Source organism: Sciurus vulgaris (assembly GCF_902686455.1).
Source record: "Sciurus vulgaris genome assembly, chromosome: 11".
In the NCBI taxonomy this organism is placed as follows: Eukaryota; Metazoa; Chordata; class Mammalia; order Rodentia; family Sciuridae; genus Sciurus; species Sciurus vulgaris.
Window position 1 is genome coordinate 67833903 of NC_136472.1, and position 18706 is coordinate 67852608.

Below are 18706 nucleotides of genomic sequence, written 5' to 3' on the forward strand. Positions count from 1 at the left end.
TCCAGTAAGATCTAGGGTAAAAAGGATAAAAGTCCATAAAGTCCCTTTTCCCTATGCATGTGTGTCTTTTCAAAAGGCCATTATCAAGACATAAGATTATTGATGTGTGATACTATGTCATGTTAGCAAGTTATTAAATCAGAATTATTTTATAAGATGCAAGAATTAATTAGGAGATAGGAGGAATAGAATTTTACACTAGTCCATCCATCTTACTGTCATTCATGCAGATGAAAATACTGGGAAAAGTTAGATTAGATGCCGTCAGCCTAAGGTGGTGCTCCTGAATCCTTAACCGTGTGCTTTCCTTCATTAAAGGTGAACTGAGCAGCACAGATGGATTCTTCCCTTCACAATCACACAAGCCCCCAGGATGTGTGGTACGTCCTGATTGGAATCCCAGGACTTGAAGATTTGCACACCTGGATCTCCATCCCTATCTGCTCCATGTACATTGTGGCTGTAGTGGGCAACATCTTCCTGATCTTCCTGATTGTGACTGAGCGCAGTCTCCACGAGCCCATGTATCTCTTCCTCTCCATGCTGGCCTTAGCAGACATCCTTCTCTCCACAGCCACAGCCCCCAAGATGCTGGCCATCTTCTGGTTCCATTCCACAGACATATCCTTTGGTAGTTGTGTGGCCCAGATGTTCTTCATACACTTCATCTTTGTGGCAGAATCTGCTATTCTCCTGGCCATGGCTTTTGATCGCTATGTGGCCATCTGCTACCCACTGAGATATACCACAGTTCTCACCTCCTCAGTCATTGGTAAGATTGGCATTGCAGCTCTGGTCAGAAGCTTTTTCATCTGCTGTCCATTCATCTTCCTGGTATATCGACTTTTATATTGTGGGAAAAACATCATTCCTCATTCCTACTGTGAGCACATGGGCATTGCCAGATTGGCATGTGATAATATCAATGTCAACATAATTTATGGCCTGACGGTGGCCCTACTCTCTACGGGAATGGACATAGTGTTCATCATTATGTCCTACACAAAGATACTTCACACAGTGTTTCAGATCCCTTCTTGGGCTGCCAGGCTTAAGGCCCTTAACACATGTGGTTCCCACATCTGTGTTATCCTCTTGTTCTACACACCAGCATTCTTTTCATTTTTTGCCCATCGCTTTGGAGGCATAACCATCCCTCGCCACATCCACATCCTAGTGGCCAACCTCTACGTGGTGGTGCCCCCTATGCTCAATCCCATCATCTATGGGGTGAAGACCAAACAAATTCAAGATCGAGTGGTTTTGCTCTTCTCTTCTATGAATACATGTTGTTAAAATGATAAATAATGTGCAATGATGGATATTTCCAAAGGAAATGTTTTCTCTCTCTTTAAAATCAATTTCAGTGAGGAATAGAATCAAAAAAAATTATAAAAGTACCTTAAAAGTGTAGTATCTACCAAGTTTCCAGTAAGTTTTCTTAAGGTACTCAAAAGATTTTGAAAACTACTTTATTTTCAACATTTCCAGACATTTTGCCACCATGAATTTCAACTTATCTTAAGGACACAAAGAAAAACTGATAAAGTGGAAATATTTGGGGGGGTTATACGAATTGACTTTTCCTATGTAGAACTAGGAAATAGGAGTGGTAAGTCATTGAATATTGTTATAGTTAAAATGAATTTTTGCTGAAATATAAAACACTTCTACTGCAATCAACAAACACATAGACCAATGACAGGAAGTCACTATATTAAAATTATTTTGCTATAACATATTTCATGAATTAAAATATTATGACTAAATCATACATTGTCTGATTCACGGATAGCTCAGTTGATTCTATGGCATAAAAACATAAAACATATAGATTGAATGAATAGATAATATTAAATATAAAAATAGTAACCAATATTAAATTAACCCACATGAGAACACATGGATGATTTAAAAGTTACTTTCTCCTACTCATTTGGGATGTTAATCTAAAATCATTGAAGGAACATCTTGTTATCTAATAGAAGGTTTACTGAATGAGTAAAAGGTTGGAAAATTCCATACCTAGCAACAACAAAGAAAATTTTAGAAAAACTAAAAAGAAAATCCAACAGAACACTAACTAGACCATTTACACAGAACTTTGCACTTAAAAAGGTTGTGATCACACCTGAAATTATCTATTAGCTTGTCTCCAGACTACATCAAATTCCTCCAAATCAATACACATTTTAAAAAAATTGTATTAATTCTTTTTATTCATACAGAACTATAGAACTCACTTTTAAATAATTATACAAGCATGGAATATATCTTATTTTAGTCAGTACCCCCTTTATCAATGTATATGATGGTGGAATTCACACCATAGTGATGGTGTATTCATACAGGTACACAGGAAAACTATTTGATTCATTCCACTCTCTTTCCTTTTCCTATACTCCTCCCTTCCCTTTATTCACTTTTGTCTAATCTACTGAATATCTATTCTTCAATACACATTCTTACACTCTCCTCTCTAAAGCCAAAGATAATGCATTGAGAATGTGCTTTTCCTCTCTGAAACACACACACACTTTCCCATATTGTTTGTTGTGCTAGAACTGAAGAAGACAGAAAGTCTCTTAATTCATACTACTCATACTCTGCTCAATATTTGCACATTGCTTAGATTTATCTTCAAATATTTGAGTTTAACACCACATTAAACTTCAGAGTAGTTGCTTTTCTCCTCTACTATGCTTTAGTCATTCTGCTGTGAAACATATACTCCATCAAAATAATTTTATAAGTTTATTCATATTTAAATGTGAATAATCATGTCTGTATTTCATAGACAATGGATCTACAGGTAAGGTAAATTCCTTAAGATGTTAGAGAAAGTGTCATGCTTGAACAGGAACTGAGATCCATACATTTTAAATATTAATATTTTGGTACTCAATGCATCACTGAGTCATATCTTTAGAAAATACGAAGAGGACTTTTCATGTTATTTTGTCTCCTTGCCCACTAAACCTTCTTCAGCTAGTGAAAAATGATGCCCCACACACACCAAAAGACTATCATAAATCTTGGGGAGACTTAAGAAAATGAATATGCTCTCCAACATAGAATCAACAAAAGCAAAAACAAAATAATCTAAGGTGCCGAGATTGATAAAGTGAGAACAGTAACTCACATGAGCGAGAAGTTGGATAGTTTACTTGTCAAAAAATGAGAATCCTAGAGTCAGTATATATTGTTTAGGTGAGAGACTAGCAACTTGTCCCAGGAGGCAGATTCAGGAGACTAAATATACTAAAGAATAAAGGTTACTTCTATGACTTACTCTGCCCTCAGTGACCTCAAAAATGATAAAACTCGGTGACAAAAAACACAGAGCATCAAGAGAAGAAATCCAATGCTTGCCTGTGATTTCAGGATCATATGAAAAAACCATTGTTTAGATCAATATTATGGAGTTTTCCCCCTATGTTTTCATCTAAGAGTTTTAGCTTCAAGTCTTATCTAATGAAGGAATCCAGTAATCAAATCCAATGACTGATCAGAAATGGGGAAATCAATATATTATGCCACAAAGCTAATGTTAGCAAATACAAGAAGATAGAGACACTAGCATGTATTCTATCAGATCATAATGGATTGAAGTTAGAAATAAATGAAAGAGTAAAACACAGAAACTATTCCAACATCTGGAGATTAAACAATATGCTATTATATGATGAATGGATAACAGAAGATATTAGGAAGGAAATTAAAAAATTCTTAGAGGTAAATGAGAACAAAGAAACATCATATCAAAATCTCTGGGACACTATGAAAGCAGTACTTAGAGGGAAATTTATTTCATGGAGCGCATTTAATAAAAGAAGTAAAACTCAAAAAATAAACGACCTAACACTACAGCTCAAAGCCCTAGAAAAGAAGAACAGAACAGCACCAAAAGTAGTAGAAGACAGGAAATAGTTAAACTCAGAGCTGAAATCAATGAAATTGAAACAAAAGAAACAATACAAAAAACTGACAAAATAAATAGTTGGTTCTTCGAAAAAATAAACAAAATTGATAAACCTTTAGCCACACTAACAAAGAGAAGACGAGAGAAAACCCAAATCACTAAAATTCGGAATGAACAAGGAAATATCACAACAGACAGGATTGAAATACAAAACATAATTAGAAACTATTTTGAAAATCTATACTCCAACAAAATAGAAAATTTCGAAGACATCAACAGGTTTCTAGAGACATATGAATTGCCTAAACTGAACGAGGAGGACATTAAAAGTTTAAATAGACCAATTTCAAGTACTGAAATAGAAGAAGTCATCAAAAGCCTACCAACAAAGAAAAGTCCGGGACCAGATGGGTTCTCAGCTGAGTTCTACAAAACCTTTAAAGAAGAGCTCATTCCAATACTTCTCAAAGTATTCCATAAAATAGAAGAGGAGGGAACCCACCCAAACTCATTCTATGAAGCCAATATCACACTGATACCTAAACCAGACAGAGACTCATCAAGGAAAGAAAATTTTGGACCAATATCCTTAATGAACATTGACGCAAAAATTCTCAACAAAATTTTAGCAAATCGCATACAAAAACATATTAAAAAGATAGTGCACCATGATCAAGTGGGCTTCATCCCAGGTATGCAAGGTTGGTTCAACATCAGGAAATCAATAAACATAATTCACCATATTAATAGATTTAAAGTCAAGAATCACATGATTATTTCAATAGATGCAGAAAAAGCATTTGATAAAATACAGCACCCCTTCATGCTCAAAACACTAGAAAAAATAGGGATAGTTGGAACATTCCTTAACATTGTAAAGGCCATTTATGCTAAGCCCATGGCTAATATCATTCTAAATGGTGAAAAACTGAAAGCATTCCCCCTAAAAACTGGAACAAGGCAGGGATGCCCTCTTTCGCCACTTCTATTCAACATCGTTCTTGAGACTCTGGCCAGAGCAATTAGACAAACCAAAGAAATTAAAGGGATACGAATTGGAAAAGAAGAACTCAAACTATCCCTGTTCGCTGATGACATGATTATATATTTAGAGGAACCTGGAAATTCCACCAGAAAACTTTTAGAACTCATAAGTGAATTCAGTAAAGTAGCGGGATATAAGATCAATGCACATAAATCTAATGCATTTTTATATATAAGTGATGAATCTTTGGAAAAAATAATCAGGAAAACTACCCCATTCACAATAGCCTTGAAAAAAATAAAATACTTGGGAATCAATCTCACAAAAGAGGTGAAAGTCCTCTACAATGAGAACTATAGAACACTAAAGAAAGAAATTACAGAAAACCTTAGAAAATGGAAAGATCTCCCATGTTCTTGAATAGGCAGAATTAATATTGTCAAAATGGCCATACTACCTAAAGTGCTATACAGATTCAATGCAATTCCAATTAAAATCCCAATGACGTACCTGACAGAAATAGAGCAAGCAATTATGAAATTCATCTGGAAGAATAAGAAACCGTGAATAGCTAAAGCAGTCCTTAGCAGGAAGAGTGAAACAGGGGGTATCGCAATACCAGATCTTCAAGTCTACTACAAAGCAATAGTAACAAAAACGGCATGGTATTGGTACCAAAATAGAAAGGTAGATCAATGGTACAGAATAGAGGACACGGACACAAACCCAAATAAATACAATTTTCTCATACTAGACAAAGGTGCCAAAAATATGCAATGGAGAAAAGATAGCCTCTTCAACAAATGGTGCTGGGAGAATTGGAAATCCATATGCAACAGAATGAAACTAAACCCATATCTCTCACCATGCACGAAACTAAACTCAAAATGGATTAAGGACCATGAATTAGACCAGAGACCCTGCAGATTATAGAAGAAAAAGTAGGTCCAAATCTTCACCTTGTTGGTCTAGGATCAGACTTCCTTAACAGGACTCCCATAGCACAAGAAATAAAAGCTAGAATCAACCACTGGGATAGATTCAAACTAAAAAGCTTTCTCTCAGCAAAGGAAACTATCAGCAATGTGAAGAAAGAGCCTACAGAGTGGGAGTATATCTTTGCCAATCATACTTCAGATAGAGTGCTAATCTCCAGAATCTATAAAGAACTCAAAAAACTCTACTCCAAGAATTCAAATAATCCAGTCGACAAATGGGCTAAGGAAATGAATAGACACTTCACAGAAGAAGATCTACAAGCAATCAACAAACATATGGAAAAATGTTCAACATCTCTAGTAATAAGAGGAATGCAAATCAAAACTACCCTAAGATTCCATCTCACCCCAATTAGAATGGCGATTATCAAGAATACGAGCAACAACAGGTGTTGGCGAGGATGTGGGGAGAAAGGTACACTCATACATTGCTGGTGGGGCTGCAAATTAGTGCAGCCACTCTGGAAAGCAGTGTGGAGATTCCTTAGAAAACTTGGAATGGACCCTCCAGTTGACCCAGCTATCCCACTCCTTGGCCTATACCCAAAGGACTTAAAATCAGCATACTACAGAGACACAGCCACATCAATGTTCATAGCTGCTCAATTCACAATAGCCAGACTGTGGAACCAACCTAGATGCCCTTCAATTGATGAGTGGATAAAGAAACTGTGGTATATATATACAATGGAATATTACTCAGCCATAAAGAATGATAAAATTATGGCATTTGCAGGCAAATGGATGAAATTGGAGAATATCATGCTAAGTGAGATAAGCCAATCTCAAAAAGCCAAAGGACGAATGATATCGCTAATAAGTGGAGGATGACACATAATGGGGGGGAGGGAAGGGTTAGTGTTAGGGTTAGAGTTAGGGTTAGGGAGGGGGGCAAGTATGGAGGAAGGAAGTACTGTATAGAGGGTAAAGAGGGGTGGGAGGGGTGGGGGGAAGGGAAAAAATAACAGAATGAATCAAACAACATTACTCTATGTAAATTTGATTACACAAATGGTACGCCTTTGCGCCATGTACAAACAGAGAAACAACATGTATCCCATTTGTTTACAATAAAAAAAAAAAAAGAAATGGGGAAATCATCACTAGTGTCAATACAACACACACAGTTTCTGGCTACTTTCAGGAGTTCTGAAATACTGTAATGGTGGAAAAATATGAAAAGTTACATATTTTAAAAATATAGGAAAAATAGTAACTAAAAGTAGTGAGGACTTTATGATTATTATTAAACTTGATTGCTACATTAGAAAAACATAATGAAAAGCCAAAGTGATTCATTGACAATTAGCATATAGGTATCTATGGAGATAATATATAGCTGAGGAATTTCCAGGCATTGGTAGGACAGAGGGATGAATAGGTGGAGTACAAAGACTTTCAGGTCAGAGAAACTATTCTGTGTGATATTGCAATGGATACATGCCATTATATATTTGTCAGGGTACACAGAATGTTCAATTTCAAGAGTATACCTAAGGCAAACCCTGGACCTAGGTTGATGATGCTTCCATTTGGTGCATCTATCAACTATGCCATGTACCTCTCTGCCATGGGGCATTATTAGTGGGGAAAAACCTTGTGTGCTTTAAAGTGGGGGTTATATGAAAATTTTCTGTAGTTTGCTATGAACCTAATGCTACTCTCAAATAATGTCTATTTATAGAGGTAGTTTTTAAAAACTAGAAAATAAAAATTTAAGAAAACTAAATGTGTTATCCATAGGTTCTCATGAGTAGAAGGACAAAAGTCTTCTGTTTCCTGAAGTGAGGGCACAAAGAAAATTAAAATGAAGACTAAGACTTAAATGGCAAGAGTAGAGAAGAGTCACAGAAAGCTAACCTCCATGCATTGGCAAGGTGAACAGATATCTGGCATACAGAAGGGGTACAGAGAAGACAATGTATTTACCTTCCCATATAAAAGCTTTGTTAGCTTTTGTTCTGCCTGTCATTGGAAAAACCTGGATTGTCTCAATATCCCACAGCCTACTATACTGACCACTGTATTAATCACATCATGCTAATCTGACTGGATTTAAAAGAATGGGTGGCATTTGTGCACATTAGTGAAATACGCTTTCCTACTGGGGAGGGAGATAAAAGCTATAACAACTCAGGTGTTCATAAAATAATCATATCCTTTAGATAGAAAGTGCCCAGGACTGTGGAGAGCAGGGACTTGAACCATGATTTCTGATTGCCTCATGGCTGCAGTTGCACTGGGAACTTCTTGTGCAAAGGTACAGATAAAGATGACCCAGTTGCTATGGATAGGCTGGCCTGAGGAGGCTCCTTGCAAAAGTGCCAGTCAGGACCTTGAGTTCAGGCACCAACTGCCAGGATAGAGAATTTTGAGCATGACAATATAACCCTCATGTCTTGCCAGACCTGCATCCTTCATACTGTCTATTTTACTGAGACATTCCCATGAATAACCTTTTGATGAAACCTGTATAATACACATATTTTACTAGCTCTGGATGATCATCCTCCATTAGAGGGAGATGTCCTAACTGGCCTCAGCTTTTCCTCTCTATGTGTGTCTCTTTGACTTTTCGCAATCCCCCATCTGAATTGATGGCCAAGACTGAGAGATGAGGCCAGGGCACAGGAATATTTTGGACAATCCCCTAATTAAAGAAAAAAAATGAGTGCAAATTTCACCCTCTACCACAAAGAAGAACACAAAACTCTTGCTTTTTGAGTTGATTAGAAAGCAAATTTTATACCTCAAAACACTTGTTAAGAAACATAAAATGCTGAATATGATCCAGATAGCAAGGTTGTTCATGCAGGTTCAGAGTGTGGTAAAAGCATCATCTATTTTTTTTTATTAAAAATCATAAATTTACATAGGGCAATGTTGTTTGATTCATTCTGTTATTTTTTTCCCTTCCTCACCCCTCCCACCCCTCTTTTCCCTCTATACAGTCCTTCCTTCCTCCATTCTTACCACCCTCATTATCCCTAACCCTAAACCTAACACTAACCCTAACGCTAACCCCTCCTATCCCCCATTACATGTCCTCATCCGCTTATCAGCGAGATCATTCGTCCTATAGTTTTTTGAGATTGGCTTTTCTCACTTAGCATGATATCCTCCAATTTCATCCATTTGCCTGCAAATGCCATACTTTTATCATTCTTCATGGTGAAGTAATATTCCATTGTATATATATGCCACAGTTTCTTTATCCATTCATCAACTGAAGGGCATCTAGGTTGGTTCCACAATCTGGCTATGGTGAATTGAGCAGCTATGAACATTGATGTGGCTGTATCTCTGTAGTATGCTGATTTTAAATCCTTTGGGTATAGGCCAAGGAGTAGGATAGCTGGGTCAAATGGTGGTTCCATTCCAAGCTTTCTGAGGAATCTCCATACTGCTTCCCAGAGTGGCTGCACTAATTTGCAACCCCACCAGCAATGTATGAGTGTTCCTTTTTCCCCACATCCTCGCCAACACCTATTGTTGCTTGTGTTCTTGATAATTGCCATTCTAAATGGGGTGAGATGAAATCTTCGGGTAGTTTTGATTTGCATTACTCTTATTACTAGAGATGTTGAACATTTTTTCACATATCTGTTGATTGCTTGTACATCTTCCTCTGTGAAGTGTCTATTCATTTCCTTAGCCCATTTGTTGATTGGATTATTTGTATTCATGGTGTAGAGTTTCTTGAGTTCTTCATAGATTCTGGAAATTAGCACTCTATCTGAAGTATGAGTGGCAAAGATATTCTCCCACTCTGTAGACTCTCTCTTCACATACTGATAGTTTCCTTTGCAGAAAGAAAGCTTTTTAGTTTGAATCTATCGCAGTTGTTGATTTTTGTTTTATTTCTTGTGCTATGGGAGTCCTGTTAAGGAAGTCTGATCCTAAGCCAACAAGTTGAAGGTTTGGACCTACATTTTCTTCTATAAGATGCAGGATCTCTAGTATGATTTCGAGGTCCTTGATCCATTTTGAGTTGAGTTTTGTGCAGGGAGAGAGATAGGGGTTTAATTTCATTCTGTTGCATATGGTTTTCCAGTTTTCCCAGCATCATTTGTTGAAGAGGCTATCTTTTCTCCATTGCATATTTTTGGCCCCTTTGTCTAGTATGAGAAAATTGTATTTATTTGGGTTTGTGTCCGTGTCCTCTATTCTGTACCACAGATCTATCTGTCTATTTTGGTACCAATACCATGCTGTATTTATTACTATTGCTTTGTAATAGAGTTGAAGATATGGTATTGTGATACCCCCTGCTTCACTCTTTCTACTGAGGATTGCTTTAGCTATTCTGGGTTTCTTATTCTTCCAGATGAATTTCATAATTGCTTGCTCTATTTCTGTAAGGTACATCATTGGGATTTTAATTGGAATTGCATTGAATCTGTATAGCACTTTTGGTAGTATGGCCATTTTGACAATATTAATTCTTCCTATCCATGAACATGGGAGATCTTTCCATCTTCTAAGGTTTTCTTTAATTATTTTCTTTAGTGTTCTGTAGTTCTCATTGTAGAGGTCTTTCACCTCTTTTGTGAGATTGATTCCCAAGTATTTTATTTTTTTAGATGTTATTGTGAATGGGGTAGTTGTCCTAATTTCTCTTTCTGAAGATTCATCACTTATGTATAAAAATGCATTGGATTTATGAGCATTGATCTTGTAACCTGTTACTTTACTGAATTCAAGTATGAGTTCTAAGAGTTTTCTGGTGGAATTTCCTGGTTCCTCTAAATATATAATCATGTCATCAGCGAACAGGGATAGTTTGAGTTCCTCTTTTCCAATTCGTATTCCTTACTTTCTTTGGTTTGTCTAATTCCTCTGGCTAGAGTCTCAAGAATGATGTTGAATAGAAGTGGTGAAAGAGGGCATCCCTGCCTTGTTCCAGTTTTTAGGGGGAATGCTTTCAGTTTTTCACCATTTAGAATGATATTGGCCATGGGCTTAGTGTAGATGGCCTTTACAATTTGAGGAATGTTCCAACTACCCCAATTTTCTCTAGTGTTTTGAGCATGAAGGGGTGCTGTATTTTATTGAATGCTTTTTCTGCATCTATTGAAATAATCATGTGATTCTTAACTTTAAGTCTGTTGATATGGTGAATGACATTTATTGATTTCCGCATGTTGAACCAACCTTGCATCCCTGGGATAAAACCCACTTGATCGTGGTGCACCATCTTTTTAATATATTTTTGTATGCGATTTGCTAAAATTTTGTTGAGAATTTTTGCGTCAATGTTCATTAAGGATATTGGTCCGAAATTTTCTTTCCTCGAAGTGTCTCTGTCTGGTTTAGGTATCAGGGTGATATTGGCTTCATAGAATGAGTTTGGGAGGGTTCCCTCCTCTTCTATTTTATGGAATACTTTGAGAAGTATTGGAATGAGCTCTTCTTTAAATGTTTTGTAGAACTCGGCTGAGAACCCATCTGGTCCTGGACTTTTCTTTGTTGGTAGGCTTTTGATGACCTCTTCTATTTCATTGCTTGAAATTGATTTATTTTAGTGTGTATGTCCTCCTCGTTCAGTTTAGGTAATTCATATGTCTCTAGAAACTTGTTGATGTCTTCGAGATTTTCTGTTTTGTTGGAGTATAGATTTTCAAAATAGCTTCTTATTATGTTTTGTATTTCACTCGTGTCTGTTGTGATATTTCCTTGTTCATTCCGAATTTTAGTAATTTGAGTTTTCTCCCTCTTTCTCTTTGTTACCGTGGCTAAGGGTTTATCAATTTTGTTTATTTTTTCAAAGAACCAACTATTTATTTTGTTAATTTTTCCGATTGTTCCTTTTGTTTCAATTTCGTTGATTTCGATCTGATTTTAACTATTTCCTGTCTTCTACTACTTTTGGTGTTGGTCTGCTCTTCTTTTTCTAGGGCTTTGAGCTGTAGTGTTAAGTCGTTTATTTGTTCATTTCTACTTCTTTTGTTGAATGCGCCCCATGAAATAAATCTTCCTCTAAGTACTGCTTTCATAGTGTCCCAGAGATTTTGATATGATGTGTCTTTGTTCTCGTTTACTTCTAAGAATTTTTTTATTTCCCTCCTGATGTCTTCTGTTATCCATTAATCGTATAATAGTGTATTATTTAATCTCCAAGTATTGGAGAAGTTTCTGTTTTTTATTCTGTCATTTAATTCTAATTTCCGTCCATTATGATCTGATGGAGTACAAGGTAGTATCTCTATCTTCTTGTATTTTCTAACAGTAGCTTTGTGGCATAAGACATGGTCTATTTTAGAGAAGGATCCATGTGCTGCTGAGAAGAAAGTGTATTCGTTCTTTGTTGGATGGTATATTCTATATATGTCGGTTAAGTCTATAAATTATTGATTGTGTTATTGAGATCTATGGTTTCTTTATTCAATTTTTGTTTGGACGATCTATCCAGCAGTGAGAGAGGTGTGTTAAAATCACCTAGTATTATTGTGTTGTGGTCCATTTGATTTCTGGAGTTGAGAAGGATTTGTCTGACGTACATATATGAGCCAATGTTCGGGGCATAGATATTTATGATTGTTATGTCTTGCTGATTTATGCTTCCCTTAAGCAGTATGTAATGTCCTTCTTTATCCCTTCTGACTAGTTTTGGCTTGAAGTCCACATTATCTGAAATGAGGATGGATACTCCATCTCTTTTGCTGTGTCCGTGTGCATGGTATGTTTTTTCCCATCCTTTCACCTTTAGTCTATGGGTATCTCTTCCTGTGAGATGAATCTCTTTCAGGCAGCATATTGTTGGATTTTTCTTTTTAATCCAATCTGCCTGTGTATGCCTTTTGATTGATGAGTTCAGGCCATTAACATTCAGGGTTATTATTGTGATATGATTTGTATTGCCAGTCATTTGACTCATTTTTGTTTTTTGACATGATTTGGCTTTTCCTTTCTTTTGCTATTCCTTTAGGCTAGTTTCTCCCGTTGCTGATTTCCATCATTGTTTTTCATCTCTTCCTCATGGAATATTTTGCTGAGAATGTTCTGTAATGCTGGCTTTCTTTTTGTAAATTCCTTTAGCTTTTGTTTATCATGGAAGGATCTTATTTCATCGTCAAATCTCAAAGTAAGTTTTGCTGGGTATAAGTTTCTTCATTGGCATCCATTTTCTTTCAGGTCTTGATAAATGTTGTTCCAGGCCCTTCTAGCTCTTCGGGTCTGGTTTGAAAAATCTGCTGATATTCTTATTGGTTTCCCCCTGAATGTAATTTGATTCTTTTTTCTCATGGCCTTTAAAATTCTGTCTTTATTTTGTATGTTAGGTATTTTCATAATAATGTGTCTTGGTGTGGGTCTATTGTAATTTTGTATATTTGGAGTCCTATAAGCCTCTTGTACTTGGTTTTCCATTTCATTCTTCAGATTTGGGAAATTTTCTGATATTATTTCATTGAATAGATTGTTCATTCCTTTGGTTTGTTTCTCTAAGCCTTCCTCAATCCTGATAATTCTTAAATTTGGCCTCTTCATGATATCCCATAATTCTTGTAGATTCTGTTCATGATCTTACCATCTTTTCCGTTTGGTCAACCTTGTTTTCAAGATTAAATATTTTGTCTTCAATATCTGAGGTTCTGTCTTCCACGTGTTCTATCCTATTGTTTATGCTTTCTATGGAGTTTTTAACTTGGTTTATTGTTTCCTTCATTTGAAGGATTTCTGTTTTTTTTTTTTTTCAGTATATCTATCTCTTTATTGAAATGATCTCTTGCTTCCCGTATTTGCTCTTTTAACTGTTCATTGGTGCGATCATTTAATGCCTGCATTGCACTTTCATCTCCTCGTTTGCTTCCCTGATTGTTTTAATTATGTACATTCTGAACTCCCTTTCTGACATTTCTTCTGCTATGCTGTCATTGGGTTTTATTGATATAGTATCTAGGTTTGTTTGGGACATTTTCTTCCCTTGTTTTCTCATATTGGTCAGATGTCAGTGGGACTCTGTGATATTGCAGATTTCCTCTATTGGCTTATAGTGTCCCTGTAGATTTCCATTGTATCACCTACCAGCCTTCAGTAGCCTGAAGTCTTGGAGTAACTTGATAATGCAGTGCTTCTGAAGAACGCTGCCCCTTGCCCGCTACTGGTTCCAGGGAGAGAAACCTGGAGAATTCTCTGGTTGCCCTTCCCTGGTCCCAGAAGCTGCTTGTGGGTTGGAGGTCTCCGCTGGCTTGGGGACTTGTGGCTGGCTCTGTGTAGAAAGGCTCTCACTGGGCGGTCTGCTGCGAGAAGCTAGCCTAGAAAGGTGCTTCCTGCCGGAGCGGGCCGGGCTGCTTGGGGTAGTCCCTGGCTGCCCTGTGCTGGTCTCTGAAGCAACCTGCAGATGGGCCAGAGCTGGCTACGGGGCGGGACGGAGCTGGCCGTGCTGGTTCTGTGCAGAAAGTCTCTCACTGGGGAGCCTCCTCTGCATGACGCTGGAGAATCTGGCCCTGTGGGAGGATCCCACTGCCAGAGTGCTCAGGGCTGCCTGGGGGAGACTCTATCTGCCCTGTCCTACTCTAATAAGCCGCCCGAATCTGGGCCTGCCGCCCAGCTGAGCTTCACTCGGTGGGGGAGACTCACCCCGTGGATCTATTTTAGTCCGAGTCTCTCAATGCCTTCCCTTCTTGAATCCTGGGTTCTGGAGCAACTGGAGAGGCAGTCACCCTCTAGTCCGCCATCTTGGATCGTCCCGTGGAAAAACTAAAAGCATCATCTTTGTCAAATAATATGATATACTACATATTAGTGATTTGTAAAAGTGTCATGTGACAGAAATGGCATGCCCCAGTTGTGAATCATAACTCAGAAATCAAGATTTCTGGGGCATGGACATATATTTACAATGGAACTTACACATATTCTTAAGAAGAGCTGTTATTATGTTACTTTTTTGGAGTACTAAAATAGATTCTCAACATGGAACAAAAATGAATAATATAGGAAGAATTACCCATCACTTTTTGATGTGAGTCATAAACCATAAGCTATAAACTCCAGCACACAATGAAAGCAGCATATTAAAAATAGACCTCTAAACATGCCTGGTAGGTATAGTCAAACTGTACAAACAGTAGCCCTGATTCCTATGTCATCCTTCAAATATTATAACAACACCTTTCCATTAACTCACATTTATGGTCATATACAGAATCTGTTATGAGTAGGTGACAGAAAGAGAAAATTCTTAATATTGGTTCATGGAGTAGTTAGCTTGAGTTGTGCATAGAAACTTAAAAATGCATGCTTGCTTTTTATTTGGAATGATCTTGGATATTGAAATATGATCAATGGCAGAATTTTTAGCATTGCGTCTGGTCATCAATTTAGTGTGAAATTAAAGAATCACTGGTTGGAGTATGTAGTAGCTTATGGGAAGTGGCAAATATTAGGCCAGCTAGTCACAGACTTGGGAGGAGAAAAATTGGAAAATTCAGAAGTCATTTGATTAAATGGGTATGAAAGTTTTATGGGAGTAAGAGCAAAGTGTAAAAACTTTCTTATTGCATATTATTGCCAGCCAGAGGGCATTCTCTGAAAGAGAAGACAATATGGAAGAAGAGATAAACCACTATAGAAAAACAGAATGAAAATTTGATATCCTCCAGATACTGTTATTAAACACACTGGTGTTTGTTTAATACACCTATAAATGGTATAGCCATGATGGCAAAGAAGGAGACCATGAATGGTCCTTGCAGTTCTACTTTGACTGATGGCCCAGCTACATCTGTGAATGAATGTCAGGTTGACCCTGACCTGGTATAATTTCACAGTGAGACAAACAGGCCACTTAATGGTAATAACTGGATTATACTGGGCTGCCTCCAGCTGAATGGGTCATTGATTCATTCTGACAGTTATAGATAGAAATTTGGGATGTTTGCCTTTTCTGCTACAATGATGCATTCAATGACTGACGTGAGGTCATAAGACTTAGCACCCTTATCCCAAATTGGACAACTCTAAATTGCATCCAAGCTACAGAACACTGTAAAAATAGTTAAGAACAAGACTGCAAAACAACTCCTCTTGTAAGCTTTTTTACCATTTTTTATCACTGACATTGATTTGAGCCTTGATTTTTAATTAATCTTCTCCACAAATCTCCCATCAAAGTTTGCTTCCCAGGCATCCAAATCTATAAGGAGCACAATTAAACACAAAATAGAAATATCACAACAAAATGTGAAATTGTAAAGTGCAAATTAGTAAAACAAACATATACATTTAGAGATGAGTAGAAACATGAGGTGGGGGACAATTAGGGAAAAGGAAAGAATAAGGAGAGCAAGTTCAGCTCAAATCAGTCTTTGGATAAATTGCAGATCAAAGAGATAAAGGAGACACATTTCTTGGTATTTAGATCTAAATAGTAGGTATAAGATAGTATTTCATTAACATGTTTTATCTCTTAGCAAAATGAATCATTGAAGAAGCATTCATGATGTCATTGTAATCCTGTCAGGGACATACGGTCCTGATGTTGAGTCATGCTCTTCTATGTAATAAAACACTGTGGAATAAATGGATATGTTTTGGATGTTCTACTTAAGAGATTAATAATAGTCATTCAATTTATTAATCATTTTTACAATATTTTAAAATGAAATTTTCTCCTTTAAAAAAGGAGAGAAATAGGTTTAACAGGTTTTACTCTGCTAAAGATTTAGGAAATCAGATGGGCTGTTTTCAGAATCAATACATACCCATGTATTCCAGGGAAACAGATTAAGATTAATGCTCCTTTAATAAATGAGTAGTAGATTAATGAAAAATTATTAAAACAGACTCTGATCCATGTGTGAAGGTGTTTACAAACTTTATATGTAAACTGAAATTAATAGATAATTTGTGTCTATTCTGAAGCTAAATGAAGTGATGAGTGACAGTTTTTCAAAGAATGTACTTATTAACTGAAATTTGGATGGGACCTACTGACATACACAAAAGAAGGAAAAATGTGAGATGGAAATAATATTATAGGAGTTAGGATAATGAAAGTAATAACTAAATTATTTTGAGCAGAGAGAATCAATAACAAATTTATGAAGTTTAAAGTGATAGGACTCGGGATAGAACTTTGAGGCATTCCAAAATTTAAATAAAATTAGTAGAACAGAAGAACAGAAGAAAAGGAAGGAGTCAAAGCAGTGGAAATTATTTGTGGATGATTTATGAAGCTGAGGATTAGTACAGATGTCTTGACTTCTTAGATCAATTCCAGTCAACCTAAAACAATACCATTCTTTTCCTTTTCTTCATAGAAGAGGACATTAGATGCCTTATGTCCTCATCCTCCACTCTTTGGATCCCGGAAATCCATTGTGAATATTGTCCTTTCTTACTAAATTTGCAAGTGTCCCCACATTACATCAAGTACCTCTTAGTTAGCTACATACAGCAAAGTGTAGAAACTTAGTGAAAAATCTTCAGTGAGAAAGAGAGATACCAAGTGCATCAAACTCTTAAATTTCTCAGTGGCTTTCACAATGAATGGCATATTAACTAATAGGACTCATAACTGAAGTCTGTGGCATTTGTGTGTTTGCATCCAGAGCACAACGCATGATTCCCTCACATACAGGAGCCTATCACAACTGATTTTTGACAGAATAGAAGGGAGAAAAGCAGCAAACATAAAGGGTGATAAGGAGGGATGAATAAAATATTAGTGACAAGTGCAATGACATGCTTAGACTTATATATGGTAGGATGTAGATATGTCTGCTATAGTTAAACATTTTGGTATTGCATTTAATTTATTAAAAAAGGGGTCTTAATAAAATAAAACCTGAAAGAATGAGACTAGAACAACAGGTAAATACATGATGAAGAGGTAAATCAATTTGAGCACACTTTTCTTTTAGAAAGAAAGAGAAGAACTTTGCTTTAATGAAGAAAGTATCACAAAATTTATAAAGATAGAGTGGAACTGGCAAAGGAACATGTCAGCATTTAAGAGGACTTTATATTTTTTATTTGTTGTTAAGTAAGGACAGCAGAAAAAGAACTCAATTTAAAGGAATAAATCTTTTGCATATCAATTTCTTTGCATTTATCCTATCAGGAATGGAATAAAAGAGGAGAAAGTGAGGAACTTTCTACAAATGTAGAATAACTTCAGGTATATTACCTGTGCATGAACCCTAAAGGACTAATTTAAAATTTACTAGCTCCCTCAAGGCTTCAACTAGGGATGAGGAAATCCCTCATGCCATGTTTATAACCCTGCCATCTTCTCCACACACTTTATAGAGAACATTAGAATCAGCGACCAAGAGCTTTCTTCTACAATTCGGCCTCAAGAAATTTATACTGTGTCTCAGAAGGTTACAGAACTTGCTATGAGTTTCGTTGGAGGATGGACACACAGACATTGTCTCAGACAGATGTAGAGAGAAGGAAATGTGTCCATTTGCAGAGACAAAAGAAAAGTGCGAGAAACCATCCCAGGGATGTCCACAGGTTCATACTGGTAGATAACCCTGGTATCGAATGGATTAGAGTTCATAAGATTAACTGTGTTCTGTTACACAGAGCACACAGCACAAAACTCAAGGGAATGCGACTGGAATTCACGGAGGAGAAAAACTAATGAGTGAGGACTGACAGTGATATGAAGAGCTGACAATTCTCTGCAGGTACCTGGTAAGAGTTCAGCCATCTCACAACAAGTAGGGAGTAAAACTTTCTATCCATAAGATAACCCCACAATTATTTTTTACCAGTGTTTCCCATTACAATAGCTCCATTTAACTCACTAGATACTTATATGCTCCCCTGCTCACCACCCAACTATCT

At 36.7% G+C, this 18706-nt stretch overlaps 1 protein-coding gene across 1 annotated transcript; it reads left to right on the forward strand.

The window, feature by feature from the left end:
* Positions 1-336: 336 nt before the first annotated feature.
* Positions 337-1296, forward strand: LOC306640454 (olfactory receptor 52Z1P-like; the record flags this gene model as incomplete). Its single annotated transcript, XM_079104738.1, has 1 exon — positions 337-1296. One exon carries the CDS (start codon positions 337-339, stop codon positions 1294-1296), a length of 960 nt encoding a protein of 319 aa, XP_078960864.1.
* Between the last annotated feature and the right edge of the window lie 17410 nt (positions 1297-18706).